Source organism: Oryzias latipes, chromosome 5, assembly GCF_053564925.1.
Source record: "Oryzias latipes strain Hd-rR chromosome 5, Olatipes_Hd-rR_3.1".
Taxonomy (NCBI): Eukaryota; Metazoa; Chordata; class Actinopteri; order Beloniformes; family Adrianichthyidae; genus Oryzias; species Oryzias latipes.
In genome coordinates this window covers 2,126,893-2,149,575 of record NC_136241.1, presented here as the reverse complement: position 1 = coordinate 2,149,575, position 22,683 = coordinate 2,126,893, and the positions used below count along the sequence as shown (strand labels likewise).

The window sequence follows — 22,683 nt, the reverse complement described above, 5'->3', positions numbered from 1 at the left end:
GTACAGACCAAAAGTTGAAAATTGTAGATTCACACTGAAGGCAACAAAACTATGAATGAACACATGTGTAATTATGTACATAACAAAAAAGTGTGTAACAACTGAAAATATGTCATATTACAGGTTCTTCATGGTAGCCACCTTTTGCTTTGATTACTGCTTTGCACACTCTTGGCATTCTTTTGATTCACTGTCTATATAGATATTCATTCAGCCAGGCACATTTATCAAAGTAATAGGGAGAAAAACTTTCACCGTGATGCACAGATTTACTAACTACTTTGATTAATGCTCAGTGAAAAAAACAACAGCAAATAATGATTCTGATAAAAATATTTTTAATCCCCTTTCAAGTATTTTCTTAAATAAACTATTACTTTCCAGGAAAAATGATGATGCCTAAAGATTATTGTTGAGGTCAAACGTATAGGAAGTTTTATTTTGAAAGTATGGTCGGAAGTGACGCAGAACGGACCGGACGAGGTGTTGTAGTTCCTCCTCGGTTTTATGTGGAAATAAACTGGCGAGCAGGTCGCGGGAGCGGTGGTGGCTCCTGTGCGTGGACGCGCAGTGTTTTGGTTCTTCTTGTTCATAAACAGGAACTGAGTTCGGTGCTACTTATAGGATGGAAGTGGACAAAATGGACGAAAACGACTGGAAGTACCACGGAGAAGGAAACAAGAGTCTGGTCGTCTGTCACGTACAGGTGAATGTCGGCTGTTAGCTCGAAGCTAGACTCGGCCGGGCTAACGCTGATGGACTTACGTCCACAGCACACATGGCTCAGCGAACCTCAGGCACTCGTTCTAATGGCTCTGTAGCTGAAAAACATTGACGGTGTTGTTAAGTTTGAGGAATGCTAGCTGAACTGTCATCTCACTAAGCTAGTTTGCGGCAGCATCCCTATTCTCATCAGGGTTCGAACTGTTTTCCAGTCGCTGCTGTGAGGTTCGGCGGTAGCTTCCGGTCTACTTTCCTGGTCCAGTGGTGATCAAATGAGAAACGGGCCGAGTTTTTGACTCCTGACGTGGGACCTGTCTGCAGTCTCAGCGCCGCGCTCGCTCTTTGAGCGCAGCGTGAACGGGCACGCGCCCTTTGCCTTGCGTGACATTCACGGGGTCACTGATGGAAGAACGTGACGGACGTTAGTCATTGTGACCAAGCTGCAGATACTTACCAAAGATAGCGAGAGAACAGGAAGTGGATTGTTTCTGAGGAGTCGGGGCTGAACGCAAATCTCTTCAGGGGAAAGTATCCTTCAGAGAAACCTTTCCTTTTTCTCTGAAGGATACTTTACCTCCATTACTCAGGAATGTTGAGCCTGGTATGAAAACAAGACAAAGGTTTAAGGAACACAAAACCAGAGAAACTAGTTTCTTTCCTGCAGCCGTAACCATGGTTACTGTGCTATGCATAAGGATCATGCAGGGCAGTTTGACTGCAGGGTTCAGCAACATTCTCTGGTCCAAAATCAGTGTCTTCCTCTAACAGCACATCTGTAACTAAAAGCCAGAGCCACAGTCAGTGGACCTGTGTTTTGTAGGTAAAGTCTTAGTTCCAACAATGTCTTGGAAGAAAATCTTGCTGTTTGGAGGATTGCTGGTCAGATTTGTGGCGTGTTCAGCCGCGGTACTGCTCGTGCACGTCCCCCACAGACAGATGTGCTTCTAACGCCATCAGAGGCACGGTGACGACAAAGATGTGCCAAGCACACATTTCTGTTTGCTTCTGCTGTGTGAGAAAAGGCTGTTTCTTCTAGCAACAGTTCCGGTCATAGAGGAGTCGGCTTTTGTTCAGGACAACGGTTAATCCTGTCGCATTTTGACTCATTTGACTAAGACTCAGTCTGAACTTGCACACTGACGCACACACACCTTGGAAAATGTTGAGAATTTTTCCTGACACACCCCAGACTTTACAAATGTGCTCTCAGCTGCAGCGTGGGAAAACTTCAATGGTTCCTAAAAGGAAGACAGATGGAGGTGTCTGAATGGACTCTGCACAGAGTGTCTGACATCAATACAAAGGCAGAAGAAACGTGGAGATTATTCACGTTGTTGGATTTCAAAGAGCAAAGTGTTTTCCTCCTTAGTTTATTTCAACTTTTTCACACTTTAATCTGTGAATGTCAGTCTGACAGAGAAAGGCAACATGTCAATAACACAATATAGAAGAGAGTTGTCTAACTTTCCTTGCTATAGACTTTATGTCTGTGAAGCTGCTCATTAGTAGTTCTAACCAAATCCCTTCTGTTTTTGCAGTTCCCGAGGGTTTTACGCTTGCTCAAGTATCCAGCAGCAGACTCAGAAAACCCACCGCAGGTAGGAAACACATCTTCTAAAGCTTTTTGCTGCTCAGAACCAAGAAACTGTGTTCATTTATGATGCAGGGTACCACATTTTTGATGTGACAGCTTTGAAGAATAGTGCTCTGGCACATTTAGTGATGTCAGCAGATCTGTACGGCAACAGTTCTCTAAACCGCGCTTTGAACCGTCTCCGGTTCACTTAACCGCGTTGAGCACAGACTGAAGCGATCCCAGCAGAAACACCAACTGGACTCTGGGTTCAAACATGCCAGACGGACTGCATGCTCAGAGTAGGCTTTGGAGGTTAGCCATCTCCTCTTCCCAGTTATCTGGAGGTGGAAGTGTTCAAACCCCCTTTTTCAGTTATTTCGAATAAATGACAGATCCTGAAATTTGGTAATGTTTCAGTAGAAATCAGTTCATTGTCTTTGCCCCCCTGCCTCTGTGCTTTAGTGCTGGCTGTTGCAGAGAGGGCAGCAAAAGCTTTGGATACCAAACCGTCACATTAAGGTCCAGCTCTTATGTGAATGCAAAGCAAATGGGTCAGTAAAGTGGTTCTGTGTGATTGGCATCTTGTGTCCTAAATGACCCACTTCAAAGGCCTCTTCAGGCTCCTCTCTGCATGGTCAGATCAACAGGGGGCAGCGAACATCAGGATGTTTCTTCAAGCGGCTTCATTTAAAAGTGAACAACAACATCCTGAAAGTCAAACTTGGCTCAGGACAGTAGTCTTGGCTGCAGGTGATGGAACAAGCGATTGAAACAATGATTCTGTTTTTTAGTTAAATAACAGAGCAGGGCTGCTCATTCCTGGTCCTGGAGATCTACCTCCCTGCCTGTTTTCCAGTTCTCCTGGACCAGGTGTGTTCATTCTGGAGACTTCTGATTTAGCTGATCAGCAACTAACAGGGCTTGGAGATCTGGAAAACAGGCAGGTTGGTAGATCTCGAGGACTAGGAATGAGCTGCCCTGACCTAGAGCAATGTAGCCCAAAGAATGTTCCATGTTAGAGAGGAGACATGTAGCTGTGAGCTGTCGGAGGACAGATAAGATGGACATTTGCGTTAAAATATGGCAGAGTCACAGTCATTTCCATGGATAAGGAAGCTGCAGGGCAGGACAGTCTTTAATACAAAACCTCTTTGTACATTGTACTGCGCATTCTTTGTCTGAAGAATTTGAGACTCCAGTACCTCAAACACAATAGCTGAGACTCTAAGGTTCATATCTGAGCTTTCAAAGGAAAAGGATCATACATGACCACAACCCAACACGCCAACAGAACCTTTATGACTTATCTGCTGTTGTTTTTACTCTTTATATATTGGAAAGTGATATGTGTGGTAAACATATGTTACTGCAGCAGTACAGCACCTGTGGGTTCACCTGCCTGTCTCATTTGTGTGTCTTTGTGATGCAGACAGCAGAGCAGGCTTTCAGGCAGATCCAGAACATTGTTGACTTCAGTTCCAACGTGATGAGCAGCATGCTGGGAGACAAGTTCATCCATAGTGGGGTAAGCACGCATGACCGTTTCCTGTGTTCGTCATGGCTTTGAAGTGAAGGGATGTAGAAAACAACCAAACACAATCCTGGTGAATGATGCACAGGTGATTGTCTGTTCTGCTGTCATCTCTGAATCTGAGACCTGAAACCCACCCCATTTCCCATCATCCCTTTGTTTACGTTCTCTCCCACTAGCTGTTTGTGTGCACGGGGGGCGGGGCTGTTGTTCAGACAGTACGCGGCGTGCACACACAGGAACGCTACCAAAGATATACGATGGCGGAAAGAGCTAAACGGTCCAAAATGCGTCTTTTTCCTGCCTGTGCTGCGGCTCTCTGTGTTTTTTTAAAATAAATAACTATCATGTTTTAACTTTAGGGGTGCAACAAAAATGGTGAGCAGTATTGAAGCTTTCCAGCCGTACAGTTTATTGTCCATAAGTGTGAGAGTCAATGGGTGTGTGATATATATATATATATATATATATATATATATATATATATATATATATATATATATATATTGAAGCCCATTAAGACAACTATTGTTGTAATATTGGGCTATACAAATAAAACTGAATTGAATAGAGAATTCTCAAAGCTTGCACCATGAACTTGGTCTGCTCCTCTTAAACACAAAATGTGACCGTTTTGCCTTAAAACGGTTATCGATCAAATCCTCATATGTTAGTTTCTCAGCAATGGTTTGGTTTATGCTTATAACTACCAAACCAGATAGACGATCTTGAGCCATGATCTTGGGAACATTTAATAAGCTTAAGCTTTTTTATCCTTCCAGATAATTCTTTCCAAGTTTTCATGCAGTGGATATGATCTATTGTCATGTGAGGTGATCAAAGAACTGGCATGCTTCCAGACATTAAATCCAGGGTTTGTTAAACTCATTTTCTTTTTGGAAAAAAGTTTGCAGCAAAAAACACAAGAGCATACCCCCCCCCCCCCCCCCCCCCCCCCCCCCCCGAGTACACCAATCATGTTCTTTTCACCTCTTCTGCACTAACTAAAGTTTTTGGAAGTACTGGTGATAGTAGCTTCTTCCATCATTGTCATTCCTGGGAAAAACAAATGTGGATGGCACCTCAATCGGTTTTCTGGAAACCAGATGTGTTTGATTCCTGTCAGTCATGGATAAGGGCCAGTTAGCTGGGTCAGTGGACAGTTCATCATCAACTGAAGCCGCTGTAATGGATGGAGATGTTTTTGTGTTTGTAATTCTAAAAAAGGCACATATATTGTCAATAAATACGTGTTTACGGAATTTGTTGAGGCAGTATAGATTGTCATACATTTTATGAAATAATGTGCACTGTGACTGACCATGAAAATATATATCTACTTTCAATTTTATGTATTTTATTTATACTACTCTAGTAATTTAAATGCTGTGCAAACCGGATGTTTCTTGCTGTTGTGGATCAGATGCAGATGGGCCTTTAGAATTTGTGGAAATGTTTGGCTCTGCATCCTGAACTTCCAAAACCGGTTCTGAAGTTCTCTCCATCTCCTTCTGAGTGACTGAGACTGAGGTAGATGGCTGTCTTGGACCACAGCAGGTGCTTCCAAATATTTTAGAAGTGCATTTCAGATGAATGGAAAAATAGAACCTACTTACAAAATATTAAGACAAACATGTCAAGGTAGAGGGGATTAAAGCTGTTTATTTTTAATATACCGTACAGTTAATATAATGCTGAGAATAAGAGACAAATTACAATATGTAATTACAAATATCTAAATAACGGGACAGGAGGTCGTCATGTCGTGTTATGCTGTTTTAATAAAATCACCTGTGAAGGAGTTAATTAAAATTGGTTGGATATGAGTGAAGAAGAAAATGCAGAGTTGAATGCTGTCCTGCTGAATGAAAGCTGAATTTGCTGAAGAAATGGCTGAACTTTCCTGGAAGATCCTGGAATATCTTGAAAAGTTAAAGGATCAAAAGTCATGGCAGAAAAAAGCAGAAAAAGCTGAATATTGTAATAGTAGAATGATTAAAATAGGTAAAAAAATGGTAGGAGTTAAGCATGAAAGCTGAAATTGTTGAAGAAATGGCTGAACTGTTAAAATTTGAAGGAACAAATGTGTTAGCGGAAAGGAATGAGCTGAACTGTTTAATAGTAGAATGGTTAAAGTAGGTGAAAAACTGTAAAAGAAGTTAAGCGCAATGTATTTTAATGGAGCAAAAATCTTGGAATATCCTGGAATATCTTCAAAAGTTACAGGATTTGAAGGACCGAAAGGCATAGCTGAAATAAACTGACGGAGCTGAACATTTAAAATAGGTTAAAAATTGTAGGAGTTAAGTGCAGAAAAACGGCGGAAGATAGCATAAATAAAGAGAAACAGGAAAAGAAAGGGTTACAGCATTCAACCAAATAGAATAACACAAAGAAGCTGATACCTAAAACCTTTACATTAAATTTATGTTTAATTCAACCTTTTCACATTTATAAATTGCTTTTTGAGGTTTTTGTTGTGACTATTCTGACAAATAAAACTTTAAATTTCTTCATTTCAATCCTCTTTCTCCCTTATAATTAACCAACACAACTTCATTGGTAGAACTATACCAGCATACTAAAAGTTTCACTTTCATTAAATTATTTTGCTTAAGTTTGATGTTGTTTGCATGCAGCCAGCTGAGGAAAAATATACATTATTGTCGTATTTTAACTGGCAAAAGTGCAAAATATCTTTGATCGAATCAAAGATCGTATTAGAACTGAACTGTGTACATGTTCCCAGAAAAACTTTATCTGATTATAACAAATGTTTACATACACCACACTTTTGGTCAGAATAAATCATTTTGACATGCGCAGAACTTTGTAAAGTAGCGGAACGGCGATGGAAAAAGAAATGGCGAGTTCCACTGCTTTGATCAGAGAGATGGTTCGCTGGCACGAAGCAGGCGCTTTCTAGAAACGAAACGATTTCTGGGTAAAAGTCTTTTTCTGAAAGCTTAGTGGTGTAAAACCCAAAGGGACTCAAAGTGTCCGTTCTGCTGCTCTTTCACCTTCACTACTCTGTGAGAAGTTCTGAAATAAAAGCTGTCAGAAGCACTACTGATGAGCTGTGAGGAATCTGCATCTCTATGGAGTCCTGAAGTGTTTTTACAGATGGATGGAGACCAGCTCTCCTACATCAGGTTCTTTTTCTCAGCTGAAACTTCTGTTGGTTTGAATATTTAAAAAAGGCAATTGATTTTTAACTGTTTTGGGTCACAGATTGTTGATTTGCTTCAGAATCTGGAGGTGGTTTTCAGTCAGTGAGTCTGACAGTCTGTGTTGCCTGTTGTTACCTCTGTCTGCTGAATCTGCCATAAATCCATCTTCTGTCTTTCTGTACAGGAAGTGGTGAAACTGCCTCTGGAGTTTGTGCGACAGTTATCAATCAAAATTCAACAACAAAGACCAGGTAAGAAATCTGAGTGGTGATGAAGACCCTGCAGACCATTCTGTGTTTCTCACAGAGACGGGTGCTGTCAAACCCTTTGGTTGACAGTTCTGCCACACAAAAGCAGCTGCATGAGGCACACCTGCACTTAAGGTAAGGCATGGAACAAACCTAAACGTGAGGAGTGCAGCCTGCAGAGGGGCTGGGCTTCCTCTGAAAAGCTGCATGTTCCAAGTATGTTGATGCACAGTGGGTGTGGCCTGGGCTCTAGAGAAGGTCTGACCACATATGATCACAATTACAGTTTGAACTCGCATATTAAAGCTAACAATTAAAACCCATTCCAATGAAGGAAAGTGAGTGCAGGTTCAGTGTCCAGCTCTGCCCCTGCAGCAGCTGAGTGAGCAGCAGGTGAACAATCCTTAACTCAGCGGTCGGGAACCCATATCTGGCTCTTTTGATGGCCACATCTGACAGACAAATCTTTAATTATAAAAAAAAAAGGTTTCATTAGACCAGTCCTTCTCTGGCGCGATGCGATATGCAATGCAATATTGGTTTACTATTATGTTATATCACAGTGTGTGTAACAGCCTGAAACCTGTGAATCGTTGTCTCTGCAGCTGCGCGCTGCTATCTTTGAAAAGGAGGACCACAAATGTGTGTGAAGGAATAGGGGAGGGGTATTGGGCGCAGGCAGCGAGGTGAAGTGGCGCACTGATTGTCAAAACATAGAACACGCTTGTCCGTCACATACCACACACTGCAGCGTGTGAGTATTGCTGACAATGTTTAGCTCCACGTCTGCATGTGAGCAGTCTTTGTCACATCTAAAGAACATTCAGACCAACCTATGATCATATTTAACAGATGGAAGTCTCAACGCCTACATGAAGCTTAAAGTGTGGATGCCATGCTTTGAACAACTTTGTCAAATAAAAAAGCCCTTTAAACGCTGATTCTATTGATACCAATAGTTCGCGTCGAAAAAAATCCGAAGCATATGAATAATAGACATCTTTCGAAGGAATCAGAGATTTGGATCTGCCGCTAGAGCGCAGGCTGGAAGTGAACCCGATATGACCTGTGACGTCATGAAAGGCGTTGATTTTCGCAGTTCCGCTTCGGACAGCATGTAAACAAAACCGGTAGTCTTCGTTTCTCTCGTGTTTAAATCTGTTAATCATCAACATGCCAAGTCGTTGTGTGGCAGCTGGATGTAGCAATACATCTACTGAAAGTGTATCTGTGTATAAAATTCCCAAACAAGAAACGCTGCTGAAAAGGGGAAAGTTCAAGAAGGTGGACGGCGAAGGATTTTTCCCTCCAGATCTGCAGGAGAGAAGTCTGCGTTTTCGAAGGGACAAAAACCGGGACACAAACGAAGAATTTTGAACGGAGAGTTGGGAGGAGGATCTTGGCTTCTGAGTCGAGGAAAGGCGGGTGAGCTGGAAGCGAGCGAGCCGTTTTCTGGGTCGGAGAGGACGGCGCTGGAGTCGGGAGCGGAGGCTGCTAAGCTAGTGTGCATCACGATGGATCACATTGAGGCGAAGTAGTCGTGTTTTCTGTTGTCCTTGGATCCAACTGGAGTATTTCAACGCACTCAATGTTTTGCAAGAGAAGCAACAGGCCTGCAACGTTTTTTTTCTTTTGCTTTTGAGGTGCCGGTACCGTGAGTAAACTGAACTGTGTGTGTGAGCGCGCGCGCGCACGAGAAAAGGTTTCAAACGGGTTCAAACGGGTAAAACTGTTAATGTTCCACAGTTGTTAATGGTATACAGTGACTTTGTTAACTAAAGAGTAGTACCATCTGGGAAACTTTTATTTTGTGACATTTATTTTGTAAATTGGGTTGAAAACCAGTGTTTACCTTTGTTTATTAGGCCAAAAGGGGACATTTTGAGTATATTTTAGGGTAAGTGGAGTAATTTAATTTTATACATTTTTTAGACTTACTGGAGTCTAGCCGAATCTTCATGCTGGCTATCGTCATGATCGGCATGATCACTAGACCTACTACTTTCTGCTATATCCTCCTCACTTTCGCAAAAGGGTTCGAATCGATACGGTTGCAAAAGTGACTCATCATCATGATAATCTCCGCAACTTTCCTCTTCATCTTTCTGTTCATCTGATGATAAATCGCTAATAGAGACGGTAGCATCACTCTGTGCTTCGCTATCGGTGCTAGCCATGTTGTCTGCCTTGTCTTCCTTTCGTTACGTCACAAACAGGGCGGCGCGAATTCGGCGGAATGCGTGAAGCCGGCGGCCGTCCTCGTTGTTTATATTGCGTTTTTCGCTATTTATTCTTTTTCGAAAAATATTAAAAACAATCGCAACATGAAATAGAAACTATTTACTATATTTTGGCTTATTAAAATAGGCCATGTCACCCACACTTTAAACTCACCACGTATCAACCAGACTAGAGCATCAGCAAAACCACCATGCAGCACCAGAAGTCACATTAATGCTAACTCATTTATTAGCAACAGCATAATGTAGCGTCCCTTTCACACACTGAGGCACAGAGACTTTATCTCTTTTAAGGTTCTTTATTCTGGTTATTGTAGGCCATAACCAACGCTGTACAACTTATTCAGCAACTCCTGAATCTCTCCCGCCGAGAGCGCTCCCCCAACTATTTCTTCCCCTCCTCCTGCACCAGTCCTCCTATTTACTTTATTCAGCCCATAGCTGAACCCCATTGGTCAATACTCCCCAACGACAGGCTGAGCGACAGAACTGGGGCCAACCAGCATCTCTGTGATGCGTTCAATAAACTCCGGAACTTAGAACGCGACCCAACAGCCACCCAGTCCAACTGAGTCCTCTATAATAACAATGTTATTAAAAATAATCCACAGACTTATTGTACTCTAAAAGTGTTGAAATGACATGAAATGAACACATTCACTGTTATATTTAGTTTTAAACATATTGTATGGCTCTCACCGAATTACATTTAAAATTATGTGGCGTTCATGGCTCTCTCGGCAAAAAGGTTCCCGACCCCTGTCTTAGGTGATCTGTGTGCAGCCCTGATTGTCAGCCTTCCTTCGTCTGATGGAATGCTATTGAGAAATGTGTACAAGGACCTGCAGCAGCCATGGAACTCAAACCGTTCCCTCTTCTCATCAGCTTGGCGCTGTGACAAAGTGATGGACATCTACAGTGGCTGTGCCCTCTGTCTGCCCAACCTGACCTCCCCAGCTCTGCACCAGGCAACGCTGACCCCACCCCTCTGCATCGAGATCAAGGTGCACAAACACACAGCTGCTTGTCTTTATGAAGATCATTTAGTCGTTGCAGAATAACAGCCATTATTTCAGACACAAGCATGGTAAAGTTCTGCAGCATGGTAAACCTCCACATGTTGCAACTGCTGGTCTATTTGCATCATGAAGATGGAGTTTGTCTAACTTAATGTGAAATATTTAAACGACGACAGGAAAACATGAATCTGCAGCACAAGCAGCCCCTTAAAAATGGCGTGAGAAGCTGAGTGAAAGCACTATGGCGTGAAACGTGTGCAGCCATTCTGTCTTACCACCTGCTCTGTGCACTTTCAGCCAAAATGTGGCTTCCTACCATCCCCCAAACACGTCAGCAAAGACATCAAGGCCAAAGTGTGCCGCTACTGCATGCATCAACATTTTAAGGTAAGTCCAAGCTCTGACCTTCAGTCTGAAGTAGGGAGGGGTACCGAGCCCCGGTATTGAACGAGCCCCGCAGCAACATTCTTCAAGACCGCAGTATCGTTAAGATCTGACCTCAACGTTCTGCTATCGGTACTGGAGAAGTTGCATTTTTACTTTTCCCACAAAATATAAAGGTTATCTGCCATATATAACTCACCAAGTCAGTCAATTTTTCGTCAATTCATGATGATATTAATTTCACTATTCTCGCTGAAGAGGAGGTCTGTCTGGCTATTTGTGTGCACGGGGGGGCGGGGCTGTTGTTCAGACAGCACGCGGCGCATGTACAAATAATTAAATCTGCGCCAGAGCACGCCCACTATTGTGTCAACCTGCTGCTATGATGACCGTAGTTTGGGCTCTCTGTGTAGAATACAGTGAAGGGGCGAGGGAAAAAACGACTCTATCAGCGTCCCCCGGTTAGCGGGTGGGGCCCCTTTTTGGGCAAACCGGGCAATCTTTTCCATTGTTGCTCAAAGCAACTAGAGCCTGGTCCTCAGGCTCACTGTCCTCTGGCCCTGTCTGGGGCCTCTGCTGGTCGTCTGAGGACGTTCAGTTTCTGCCGCTTTCCCCATTTTGTCCTCGGTAGGGCTGGCTGGTTGACAAGGGGTTGTCCTGGCCTGCCTCTGGGGTTGGGGGCGGGTGGGGCTGGTGGTGTGCCTCTCGTCTGGGCGCCGGCGCAGGTCTGGAGTGGCCGGGCTATTGGGTATAGGCCTGGAGCGCCTTGGGGTGGGGCGTGCCCCTCTCTGTCCCTCCTACTCCTCGGCCGGGGGGGCTGCTGGGTCTTGACCTGTATCTCCATGGTGGGGGTTCAGTTCGCAATTGGGTGGTTGCCCCCCTGGGTCTTTGTCTGACGGTGGAGCTCTTGGATGCCTGTATCGTCCGGGTTGCTATGCTGCCTACCCATGGCCCTGGGTAGGGGGTGGGGGGCCTCCTGCCTTTGCTGGAGCATTCAGTGTGATCAGGTACACTATAAGAAGCACACATTCGTTCAACCCACCTGCTCATTCACTTTTGCACAAATATGGGCATTTACGCCCCTCTTCAAGAATATTGTGTACTTGTCTGTTTGCATAAGTCTGTGAGATAAATCTTTATGTATGAAAATACCTCCAACCTGTAAATAGCTGGTAGCAGACTACTTTTCTGATATGCAAACCAAGTCATGCAATCTACTTTGTGTTATCGACTGCCCCCCCCATCTCCTCCATTCTAACCCCTTAACCCCCCCCCCATCTCCATCTCTCTTCTTTTTTTCTGTCCGGTCCAACAATGAATGCATACCAATATAATGATCATAAATGAAGCTTAGCCTCAAATACAACAGGTTCATACAAATACACACTCTGAAGGTCCATAAAGCCCCAGGTTAAGTTTAATGAGCAGATGCATTTGACGCTTTTCTAAATTCTTTTGTTCTCATCATCTGATCTTCGGCTTTTGGAATAGAGCAGCAGCCATGTGAAACCAGAAAACTAGCAGAGGGATCAAATCAGTCTTTTGGTGACCTCTGAACTTGCCTGTGAAGACTTGTTTTTCATGAAAATGGGTTTGAATGAAAATGAATAGAACAGAATTGTTCGGTGACGCCCAGCAGGCCTCAGTCTGTTCAGATTGACAAAAGCCAGAAATGATTGGAGGCAGATTAGTGTTCAGATAATTTATTCCTTCATCTGCAGGTGGCCAGTGGGAAGTGGAAGAGGCGGAGTCTGTACTGCCCCCTGGACCTGTTCTCCGGGTGAGCTTCCTGCTCTTCTTTGTGTTTTTGTTTAAAGACTGTTGATGAACCCAGAACTGTCACACCTGGAATCCAGGTCAGTTCCTGGTCTCTTTTCCAACAAAGGAGCCTTCTCTGTGGGAGACTCAAGGACCAGCAAAACGGAAAACTGCAGCAGAGAAGGAGAAGCTGGGGGGGGCGGGGGGGGGGGGGGGGGCAGATCTGTTGACATAGGTCTCCTGAAGCCTCTTTTGGAAGGCTGTGTTGTTGACTAGGGGAGTGTCTGTTTGCTTTCTTAACATTGAAACTGGCTTTGGGGGTGGGGTGGGCTGCTTCAGGGTTTTGTTTCCTCTCTTCTCCCAGCTGTGCTGATCAGGCTGCTCACTTGCGGTGTTTGTCTGTGGTGCAGGAACAAGCAGAGGATGAACTTTGCTGTCAAGCACCTGATCGAAGAACCTCAGAACAACTTCAAAGTTTTTAAGGTGAGACACGGCTGCTGTTGGAGTCTGTCTGGATAAAGGGAAGCAGCTGCTTCACTCTGCTGATGTTTCAAAAACATCTGTGATCAGCTCTGTCTCCTCACAGCCAGAAGACTTGAATCCTGGCTGTGTGGAGTTAGCATGTTCTCCTCGTACACACATCTCACAGGTGTGTGATATCTGTTCAGGGTGAACCCAGCCCTCGCCTGCAGCAGCTGGGTTAGATTCCAGCATTGTGTGACTCTAGTTTATGCATGTCAAGAAAAAGCCTGAAAGTCAGTTGAACAGCTGGAATACAGTGATGGTGCTGCCTCTGACTGTCCTCTCTGTCTGTGTGTATTACAGGGGGGTCAGTGTGTCTACAGCAGTAAGGAGAGCAGTGATCCTCTGGATGTCAACACGCTGGTGCATCACCTCAGACCATATTTCCTGCAGGGAAACAACCGCACCAGCTGTCACATGACCAATAAAGCCATCCTGAACGAGTTCATCCAGGTGAGCATTGCTCCTTAGGGGGAGGGACACATAGTTGGGTCTAGAAGGGGGGGTTAAACTGCTCTGCAGATTGAGGCCATACAACACCTCTTCCATCCTGTTGCTGTAACACGGTGCAGCCGCTGCTGCACAGCCACCCATGGCTGCTTCTGTCCCAAACAGGATGCTGTAGCCTGAAAGCGTCAGTCATCTTTCAGGAGACAAGAACATTAGTGAAGTTCTGCTTATTTAGCAAATGACTGAGTTTGAAACAAAGGCATCATTATTCATACAGTTCTGCTGAAATCCCAAAGCTGCTAAAAACCTCAATAAAAGCGTCTTCAGTGAGTCTATTCAGTTCTTCAGTGACATCCTTCCATACAAACCACAGGGGTGATCTACAAAAGAACCTGCAATAGATTAAATTCAGGTACTGGCAGTCATCTTTATTTCTTAAAATAATTAATTGTCTAATCAATGTCCCTGTTGTGGGATCAAACACATTTCTGTTCTGTGATTCCTTTTTTTCTGTGAGGGTTAATAACATTTCTTTGCTTAAAAAAAGTAGCATATTTCCTGTTCAAATTCTGAAGAAAGCGGCAGGTGAGGCACCAGCCGCCTGGGCCTCACCTGCTCCCCACACTCCCACTGGAGCTGCTTTACTGTTTCTATCTTTTTTTATATTCCTTACTTATAGGGTAAATCCTCCATCAAATAACTTCTTCACTGCTCCAAATTAGACAGCATCAGTGTCAAGAATCCAAATGTTTTGATTATAATTTAAAACTGAAATCACATTTAAATGTTAAAGACCTGTATTTTATAAACATTGTTTTTACTCTGGGGGGTGGGGACATTGAATTTATTGAAGACACTAATTTGTTCCTCGCTGTCACAAATGAGGATTTTCTGTCTTTTCTTAAATTTGTCCCAAAAATACTCTAATGATGGAACACAGCAGCCCTCTATGGAGTGATGTCAATAAAAATGAATAAAGAGATATTCTCCTAATGACCATTTTCTACCCCTCCCTTTGCCTTTCCTCTCCGTTTCTGTCTCTTTTCTTATTCTATACTTTATCTTCTTCTTCCTTAGATTCATATTTTTCCTGTTTCATCTTCCTGCAAGTTTGGCAACACATTTCTTGCTTTCTTTTTGCCTTTTTTAACAGCTGCTCAGTTAACTTATTAATCAAAAAAATCTCTTTGAAGAATCTCTCTCTTCGTACTACCTTGCTGTTGCTGGATTAGTCCATTGGTGCAGAGGGACGGGGGGACAAGGATGAGACACTTTAACATGAGCAGTCAGGGAATTTGATCATTTTTTGTGAGGGCCCCAAGGTGATGGAGGTTTCAGGTAACCACCTACCTTTGTACGATGGTAAGTCCACCCCTGCTCACACCTGACCGCTCTCTGTCTGCAGGTCCTGATAAACGCCTTGCTGAGCGGGGACGGAGACGAAGGAACGGTGACGGACGGACAGGACGAGGGGCGGAGCTTCTGTGAAGCCAGTCTGTTCAACAGGGAGCGGGTTGGCCATGGTCAGAAGCGTCTGTCAGAGCAGCATCAGCCTTGTCTTTATCAGAGCTGTGGTCCTGCTTCTAAAAACTGCTGATCTGTTCCTGGAGCCACTTCATGCCAGCGCCTGACGTTTCCTGCTTTTCTCTGCAGCCTCTCAGGGTTTGCCTGAAAACAGTGTTCTGCACAGGATCCTTCAGACTCAGATGTTGGACATGCTGGACATTGAAGGACTGTTCCCTCTGTACCGCCGGGTTGAGCAACACCTGCAGGACTTCCCCAAAGAGAGGTAGGTCCAGCTGAGCAGACCCAGAGGAGAGCGAAGCGGCTCTCTGATGCTTCTCCCTCGTGTCTTAGGAGTCGCCTGCAGGTCGACGGACCGTACAACGAGGCTTTCTTGGAGAAGGTGCAAAAATGTCGCGTGGAGGACGACGGCTCCGTGGAGTCTGCTGTTGCTAAGGTCAGATGGTTTGGCGGACACCCCGTGCCTGCTGTCTGCCACATGCCTCCACTGTCCCGTAAGAGCTAACATGTTTTCACACAGGTCCATCAGTACCGGGTTGCCATGACTGCAAAGGACTGCTCCATCATGGTTGTTCTTCTACCAAGAGAGGAGGAAAAGGATGATGATGAAGGGTAAGAGGTCACTCCCCCCCAAAGTTTCAGGACCCAGAAAGTCCAGCATCTTTCTGAGACCTCAGAGGCAGTAGGAGCTTCCATGAGGCCTGGGGGGTTGAACTCTGTTGACCTCTGAGTTTAGATATTGTCATTGAAATGAGATTCTGAGTGGGATGCAGCCGTTCCTGCCTCTGCTGTGACGGCTTTGATCAGAGGAGAGGAGGCAGATTCCCTTCATCGGACAGTTCAAATGAAAATTCACGTTTCTCCTCCTGTCCTCCAGGCTGTCCACTTTGAGGCGGCTGAGGGACTGCAGACCTTCTCCTTTCACCTCCTCCGTCTCAATCTTGGATTTGGACCCAAAGCCTTTCGACAGCATCCCCCGGCAGCTGCGCCTGGACCAGAAGATTGTGTCTTACTACCTAAGGACCAGCGGTGCTTTGCCTAAAGGCTCTCGGCCTCAGCCTCCCAGCATCATCTCAGCTGCAGCCAGGGAGGAGTGCAGGCTCCTCTTCCACCCCATGTGACTCTAAGAGGAGGTCCTTAGCTCCTCAACAGACAGATGTTTGTGACTTTCAGCCACTTGTCCATGACATGAGTGTTGTCATGGTAACTGGTGTTTTGGTCCAGTCAGGAGGTAGATCCTGACATGGCGGTTTTATTTATTCTTCAGTTTGCTGAGAAGTTGGCCTTCTCCTCTTGACTGGATTTGTTTCGTTGCCATGGCACCAACTTAGTAACTCGCCAGAAGCGGCGGAGGTTTATCAGGTGCGGTGTGAGCAGAAGCACCACAGCGTGGCTTTGACGCTGCATGTTGAAACGGTGAGAGAAGCTGGACGACGTCTGCTGCTCCTCTTTTTGCCATGTGCTTGTGCCCGGACGATGATCCTCACTGTTACAGGCTGCATTCAGGTCAGCTGCTGGGAACACAGCCAGGCTGTTTGCTGGCGCTGTGTCCAGGAGGGCTGAAGGTTACAGAGGACGGGGACATTAGCCGCTGACGGCGCCCTCGTGCACCTGAAGTGCAGCCGCACAAACTGGTAACACTTGACCTCAGTTCCTGTTTACTGTGTCCACGCTCCCGCCTCCTACTCAAAGTTTTGTTCTGCAGCAGGTCATGTGATCTGGCCTTTCACCCCCCCCGCCTCTTAACCCGTGCCACTATGGCTGCTGGTGGAACAGCTATGGTTGCCATGGAGACGGAGAGTGGACAGCAGTGAACTGCTCCAACCTGTAACTGTGTAAATGATGCAATAGGCGGCGCAGAGGAACAAACTGCAACCTAAACCGTGGAAGGTCATGTGACTTGAGTCAGTGGATGAGCGTGGCGTAATAATAATAATTTGTTATGATGGCTGCAAAGCAGATGCTGCACGTTGCCTCTGCGTGCCGACAGACGAGTAACAGCTTAAACAGAAATTTTGTATTTAAATTATTTATTTTTGTAGGTTTTGACAGGCGAGCCGCTGCCGCCATACGCTTTCTATAAGAATAAACATTTGTTGTACGAGCCCCCGCCTCATGACTGCTTTAGCTGCTTCTCACCCCACACATTATCACCCTGCGAGAGGCTGACAGATCTGAGGACACACTCCACTGCAGCTTCAGGTCCCAGAATCCTCAGCAGGCTCTGAAAGGCCTCAGCAGCACCGTCCACAGGTTGAGAGGGGAACAGCTCCAGAGCTGCAGACAGAATGAAAATCCAGCCAGAATAAGCTAATGTGGGCCTGTGAGGACAAATCCATAAGACACACTGACTTCAATGAAACATGAAAAACTACAGAAACAGGAGTGGTGAGCATGAACGCAGACAAATTGAAATAAACGGCACAGTTGCATCGTCATCCTCCTCTACTTCCTGGAGAGACGGTAAAGCGAGGAGCGCGACCTCAGTCACGACATGCAGGACATCAGCTCAGGAGACGCTTCATTAAGCCTGAGCGGCCGCTCTACTTCAGTTTAACCCTTGTGCTATCCCAAGGGTTCAAGATGACCATTGAGGTGTTCTTCCTACCATGACAAAGGTGGATAAAGGTGGAAAGATTTCCTGTAATCCATGGACACCAGTGAAGATCACAAATCATTGAAGAAAAAAGGTTCAGAGCACTGTCTAGTGGGTCTAGATCAGTGTTTTTTTAACCTTTTTTGAGCCAAGGCAAACTTTATCCTTGACAAAAATCCTGCAGCACACCAGCATCCAAAAATTAAAAAAAGGAGAAACTTATTGTCTGTATTGATCTACAGTCCCTCCACAATCTCAGATGCATTTTTGGGATAATTGCAGCAGCAAAAGCTGAAAGTAGCAGCTGTTTTTTCTAAAAGATGTAATCAAAGTTAAGTTAGTTTTCTGTAATAATTTTCAACTAAATTATTTGACATTTTACCCTGGTAGTTGTTTTTTCCTTCAGTTGATTAACATGCAGTTTTATGTAACCTCACAAAAAAACAAATATGTTCTTTCTAAATAGTGATTTATTTTTAAAATATTTTTTAAATGTTGGTGCAAAGGCAACTGTAATTTTTGAACAATATGATCACAATATGTTTGATAAATTTACACAAAAATACTAACATTATATTGATGTTTTCTGTAGCTACACAAAAAGTGAACATGTTTTATTAGTTTTTCTTTTGTCTTAATCAAAGATGAAATATTTTAAAACTTTAACAGAAATGTTTGATTTCTTTTTAGATGATTAAATTGTTTCAATTTAGTTTAATTGTGTCTGTTGGCCACTTCAGCTTCATCCTGTTTCTTAAATGTTATTACTTTTTTTTTAATTTGACATATATAATAATCCAGATGTTCTTAGAAAAGTGTTTCAGTTGTAAAGACGACCAAATTCATGGATGTTTGGCTGTTAATAAACACAAACCTTGAAGGAGAACTAAACTGTTGACCTCTGATTTCATCAAGAAGATTGAAAAACTGTTTGTGTGTGTTCGTTGTGGTTTCAAGACGTTTAACAGGGAAGAATCATTGTACGCTGAAACACTCTCACTTTCACCCTATGCATCATGGGAGATGTAGTGATGGCAGACAGACTCTCTTCACTGAGCTTCATTGTTTTGTTCACTTGTTCCACGGTCTGACATCGGATTCTGTGGAAAGCTGCACCGCTAAAGACGAGCTTTAGCTGGTATTTTTGTTGGAACTGAGAGACTTTATGAGCTAAATCGGAACAAGGAAGTGAAGACTTTAACCATTTCTGATTGGTCAGACTGATGACGTGTGATTAAGCCTCCAAGAATGATTGGTGGAGACAGTTAAAGGGGCGGGACTTTTCCAAAAACAGAGCTGGCGCTGCAGCTAAATCGCGGTACCGCCATTCTTATCAAAATGTCTTTAATAGAATCAAATAAACACAAAGTAAAAAGTATTTTATGATCTTTCATATTCCTAACTCCTCAGTGTTTTATCAGGGCCTGTTTGTTTGAACACAGAGCTGATATCCTGGAGATGGGAAATGTTTTTAGATCAGTGAAAATGGATAATTTCCCACGGCACACTAGTGTGCTACAGCACAGTGGTTGAAAAACACTGGACTAGATGACCTCACTCCCAATGTTAAAGTGCCTAGGATAGCACAAGGGTAAATGCGCCACCGAAGCTACAATTCAATAGCTTAGAGAAGGGATCACGGACCTTTTTGAGGATGAGGGCTATTTTACAGGGTCTGGGTCATACGAAGGCTACACGGGACCTGTTTACTGCAAATTTACCAGAAAACAAAACCACAGACTGGTATAGTAATAGTTATTATATTATTAATAATAATTAGCAGTAGTTATTTGAACACTATGAATTGATGGCTCACATATCAATAGTAAATTTAAACCCGTATAAACATGAAACATGGATTTATTTCTGTTTATCTGCTCAAACATTTGAAAGTCAGGAGGGACACTAATTAAATTGGTGGTAAAAAAAATCACTTCTAACATTTTTTTAAGCCAAGAAAATCATGGATCTTGTCAGAACAAGTTTTTGAGTTTTTTGAACACCTAATGAATGAAAATTAAGCATTATGTGCAACATATTTAGCTTAATGCTGTTAGTTTAATAACTAGTCTCTGCTATTTGTCTGATCCTTTACTATGTAGGTGGGAGGCCTTGTGAAAAAAGTCTGCAATGCACTGATACTTTGCATCTTGAAGAAAAAAAACAAAATTATATTTGAACAAAGTTATAGAATCAGGGAATGACAGAATTTACTACTTTACATTCTTTCACTGTGTCCCCTGCTGCTATTAAGCTCCTCCCACTGGTTACAGAGGAGCAGCGGCTGAATAAATGTGATCTCTCATCATCCATGTCCTCCATGATAAAGTAGAGAAAAGCTTTTGACAGAAGCTCCTCCCACACAGATTCAGATTAACTCACTTCTGGACAAACGTTAAGCAGCAACATGGACGCATGGTATCCCTTGTGCTATCCTAGGCACTTTACCATTGGGAGTTGGGTCATCTAGACCCACTAGACAGTGCGCTGAAACTTTTTTCTTCAATGATTTGTGAACTTCACTGGTGTCCATGGATTACATGAAATCTTTCCACCTTTATCCACCTTTGTCATGGTAGAGAGAACACGTCCATGTAAGGGTGGGGTCACCTAAGATAGCACAAGGGTTAAAACAAAGACGGTAAACATGAATTTAACTCAGGATTTGTGTTCGGTGTGAACGGACAATTGATTTAAATGATGCACAGGCATCAGTAGAGAGTAAAGGAGGTGAAAGGAAGCTAAGCGGGAGTCAGTTTTAGACGATTCCAATCCTTTCAGAGAAGAAGCAGATGATTGGTTCAGTCAGAACAGTAGGATGTTCTCTTTTGCATCAGCAGCTGCAGGCTTTGATGCTCCTGTGTTCATTTCATTTGGGTCTCTGTTGTCAGATGTGTGTCATGTTTGAGGAACAGCTTGCCTTTTTCTGAGATCTTTGTCAGCAGGTTAATCTTTGGTGCAACCGTTCCCTCTGTGAATATGTCAACAGCCCAGTGGATGAAGACGACACAGCTGTGAAGGCAGAGCTGGACTTAGATGAGAACGTTTGAGGGCAGCTCTGCCCAAATTATTTGTTTATTTACCCTGGAAGCTCAGGATGCCTTAGGCTCATCACCTCTGACCTGCAGCCTCCAGGAAGAGACACGACGGAAGGAAACTTCTCCTGCAGAAACAGATGGAGCGGGTTTGAGCGTGCTCACTTTTGTGAAGTGCAGACAAATGTGCACTGTACTCTCAGTATTTGTAAGCTGTAAACACTCATGAAACACTTCATCCACACCTGAGACGTTCAGACACACGAATACACACATGCAAACTCACAGGCTCACATCAGAATGCCCACATGCATGCAAACACATGAATGTGTACATGTGCATACACACATAAATGCACGACAGGACCACATACACACTTGTGCACACACAGTAACTCTTCTCCGCCTCTTCAGTGATTGTGGCGCTTTTATCGTATTATTTAAATTGTGTGAAACTGAGGTTACTTTTTTTTTAATTACTGTTTTCTCCTCCTTTGGTACGGTCAGAAAGTAAGGTCAGAGTTTTTTATTATTGTTTTTGCCCCGATTTACCTGGAGCTGAAATGCTTCACTTCATGTGAGCTTTTCCTGTGGGACAATGTCCCTTGTTCTATCCTATGACCCCCCCCCCCCCCCCCCTTCCATTGACGTGTTCTCCCTACCATGACAAAGGTGGATAAAGGTGGAAAGATTTCATGTAATCTGAAATCCTGTAATGTTATCTGTCTTGTGGGTCTAGATGACCCTACTCCCAATGTTAAAGTGCCTAAGATAGCAATAGGGATAAAGCTTTTTTGATGTGAAAGTAGAATGTCTGGACTGGGTTCATCTACTTTAGTAGATCAAATCTAACCTCTAACCTCTGGATTAGAGGTGCATAACACATGTGCACACATATTTAAAAGCACACACATAAGCCAACATGCATACACAGACATGAATGCATTCGTGCACACAGACATTTGCAAACGTGTGTGTGTGCATGTGTGCTGCCTCCAAGCAGAAACAGGTTAAAGCTGGTCTCTGTTTAGCATTTTTATTAAAAGATCTGACAGTGGTTGTTGCACATGCACAGACACGAAGACACTGTGTGAAACCGCTCTTCCTGTAACAGATGTTTCAAACCTTAGAAGATGTGCTCCTGAGGAGAGAACTGCTGCTTTTGTGTTTCCGGCTGCTCAAAAGCAGGCTGGATGTGCCACCCCGCTGCCCAACCCCGCTGCCCAACCCCGCTGCCCAACCCCGCCGCCCAACCCCGCCGCCCAACCCCGCCGCCCAACCCCGCCGCCCAACCCCGCCGCCCAACCCCGCCGCCCAACCCCGCCGCCCAACCCCGCCGCCCAACCCCGCCGCCCAACCCCGCCGCCCAACTCCGCTGCCCAACCCCGCTGCCCAACCCCACTGCCCAACCCCCCTGCCCAACCCCACTGCCCAACCCCACTGCCCAACCCCACTGCCCAACCCCCCTGTTCCACCCCACTACCCAACCCCACTGCCCAACCCCACCCCAACCCAACCCACAGGCAGAGGAGCTAAAGCTCATTCAGACAGTTTACTTTCGATATTCTTGCATTAATGTGCCTGTTCAAATCCTCAGCGAGTCTTCTCTGAGCCTGCTGTAAACCATGCCCAGCTGTGTTAGAGGAGTCATTTCTCTGTACTATTACACTCCAAGGGATGCAGAACTGTTTCTTTTTAAGTTTAGATGTTTTGAAGTGAAGTTTTTGTCGCGGCGTGACCTCTGACCTCCACATGAACTCTTCCTGCCCCTAAACTTTCCTCTCTGCTTGGCTAGCTGATCTCTCAGATGTCTTGCAGCATGTTGGCAGCACCTTCAGACAGGAAGACACATGTTGGACCCGTCTCCCTGCCCCTCCCTCGCTGTTCTGTCAGCCCACTCAGCCCCCG

The 22,683-nt window shown here is 44.4% G+C and overlaps 2 protein-coding genes and 1 long non-coding RNA gene across 5 annotated transcripts in view; 1 reads left to right on the top strand and 2 right to left on the bottom strand.

Moving 5' to 3' along the window:
- The first annotated feature begins 446 nt into the window (after positions 1 to 446).
- Positions 447 to 17,249, top strand: ippk (inositol 1,3,4,5,6-pentakisphosphate 2-kinase). Its single transcript, XM_023954687.2, has 14 exons — positions 447 to 706; positions 2,262 to 2,321; positions 3,729 to 3,824; positions 7,185 to 7,251; positions 10,374 to 10,492; positions 10,805 to 10,894; positions 12,613 to 12,671; positions 13,060 to 13,132; positions 13,475 to 13,624; positions 15,027 to 15,144; positions 15,275 to 15,410; positions 15,479 to 15,581; positions 15,666 to 15,757; positions 16,023 to 17,249. Exons 1-14 carry the CDS (start codon positions 626 to 628, stop codon positions 16,264 to 16,266), a joined length of 1,488 nt encoding a protein of 495 aa, XP_023810455.1. The 5' UTR covers positions 447 to 625; the 3' UTR covers positions 16,267 to 17,249.
- LOC144992088 (uncharacterized) lies at positions 7,901 to 9,765 on the bottom strand. Its single transcript, XR_013655886.1, has 2 exons — positions 9,632 to 9,765; positions 7,901 to 8,126 (listed from the first exon to the last, which is right to left on the bottom strand). It is a non-coding gene; the product is annotated as an uncharacterized LOC144992088 (long non-coding RNA).
- The window catches only part of cenpp (centromere protein P), a 142,040-nt gene continuing 136,515 nt past the window's right edge, over positions 17,159 to 22,683 (bottom strand). For all 3 annotated transcript variants that reach the window (XM_078946792.1, XM_078946790.1, XM_078946791.1), the window contains 3 exons: positions 20,825 to 20,904; positions 20,662 to 20,753; positions 17,159 to 17,422 (listed from right to left, as the gene is read on the bottom strand). In XM_078946792.1, coding sequence (XP_078802918.1) covers positions 17,259 to 17,422; positions 20,662 to 20,753; positions 20,825 to 20,904 — 336 coding nt within the window. In that variant the 3' untranslated portion in view covers positions 17,159 to 17,258. The remainder of the gene's footprint in view (positions 17,423 to 20,661; positions 20,754 to 20,824; positions 20,905 to 22,683) is intronic.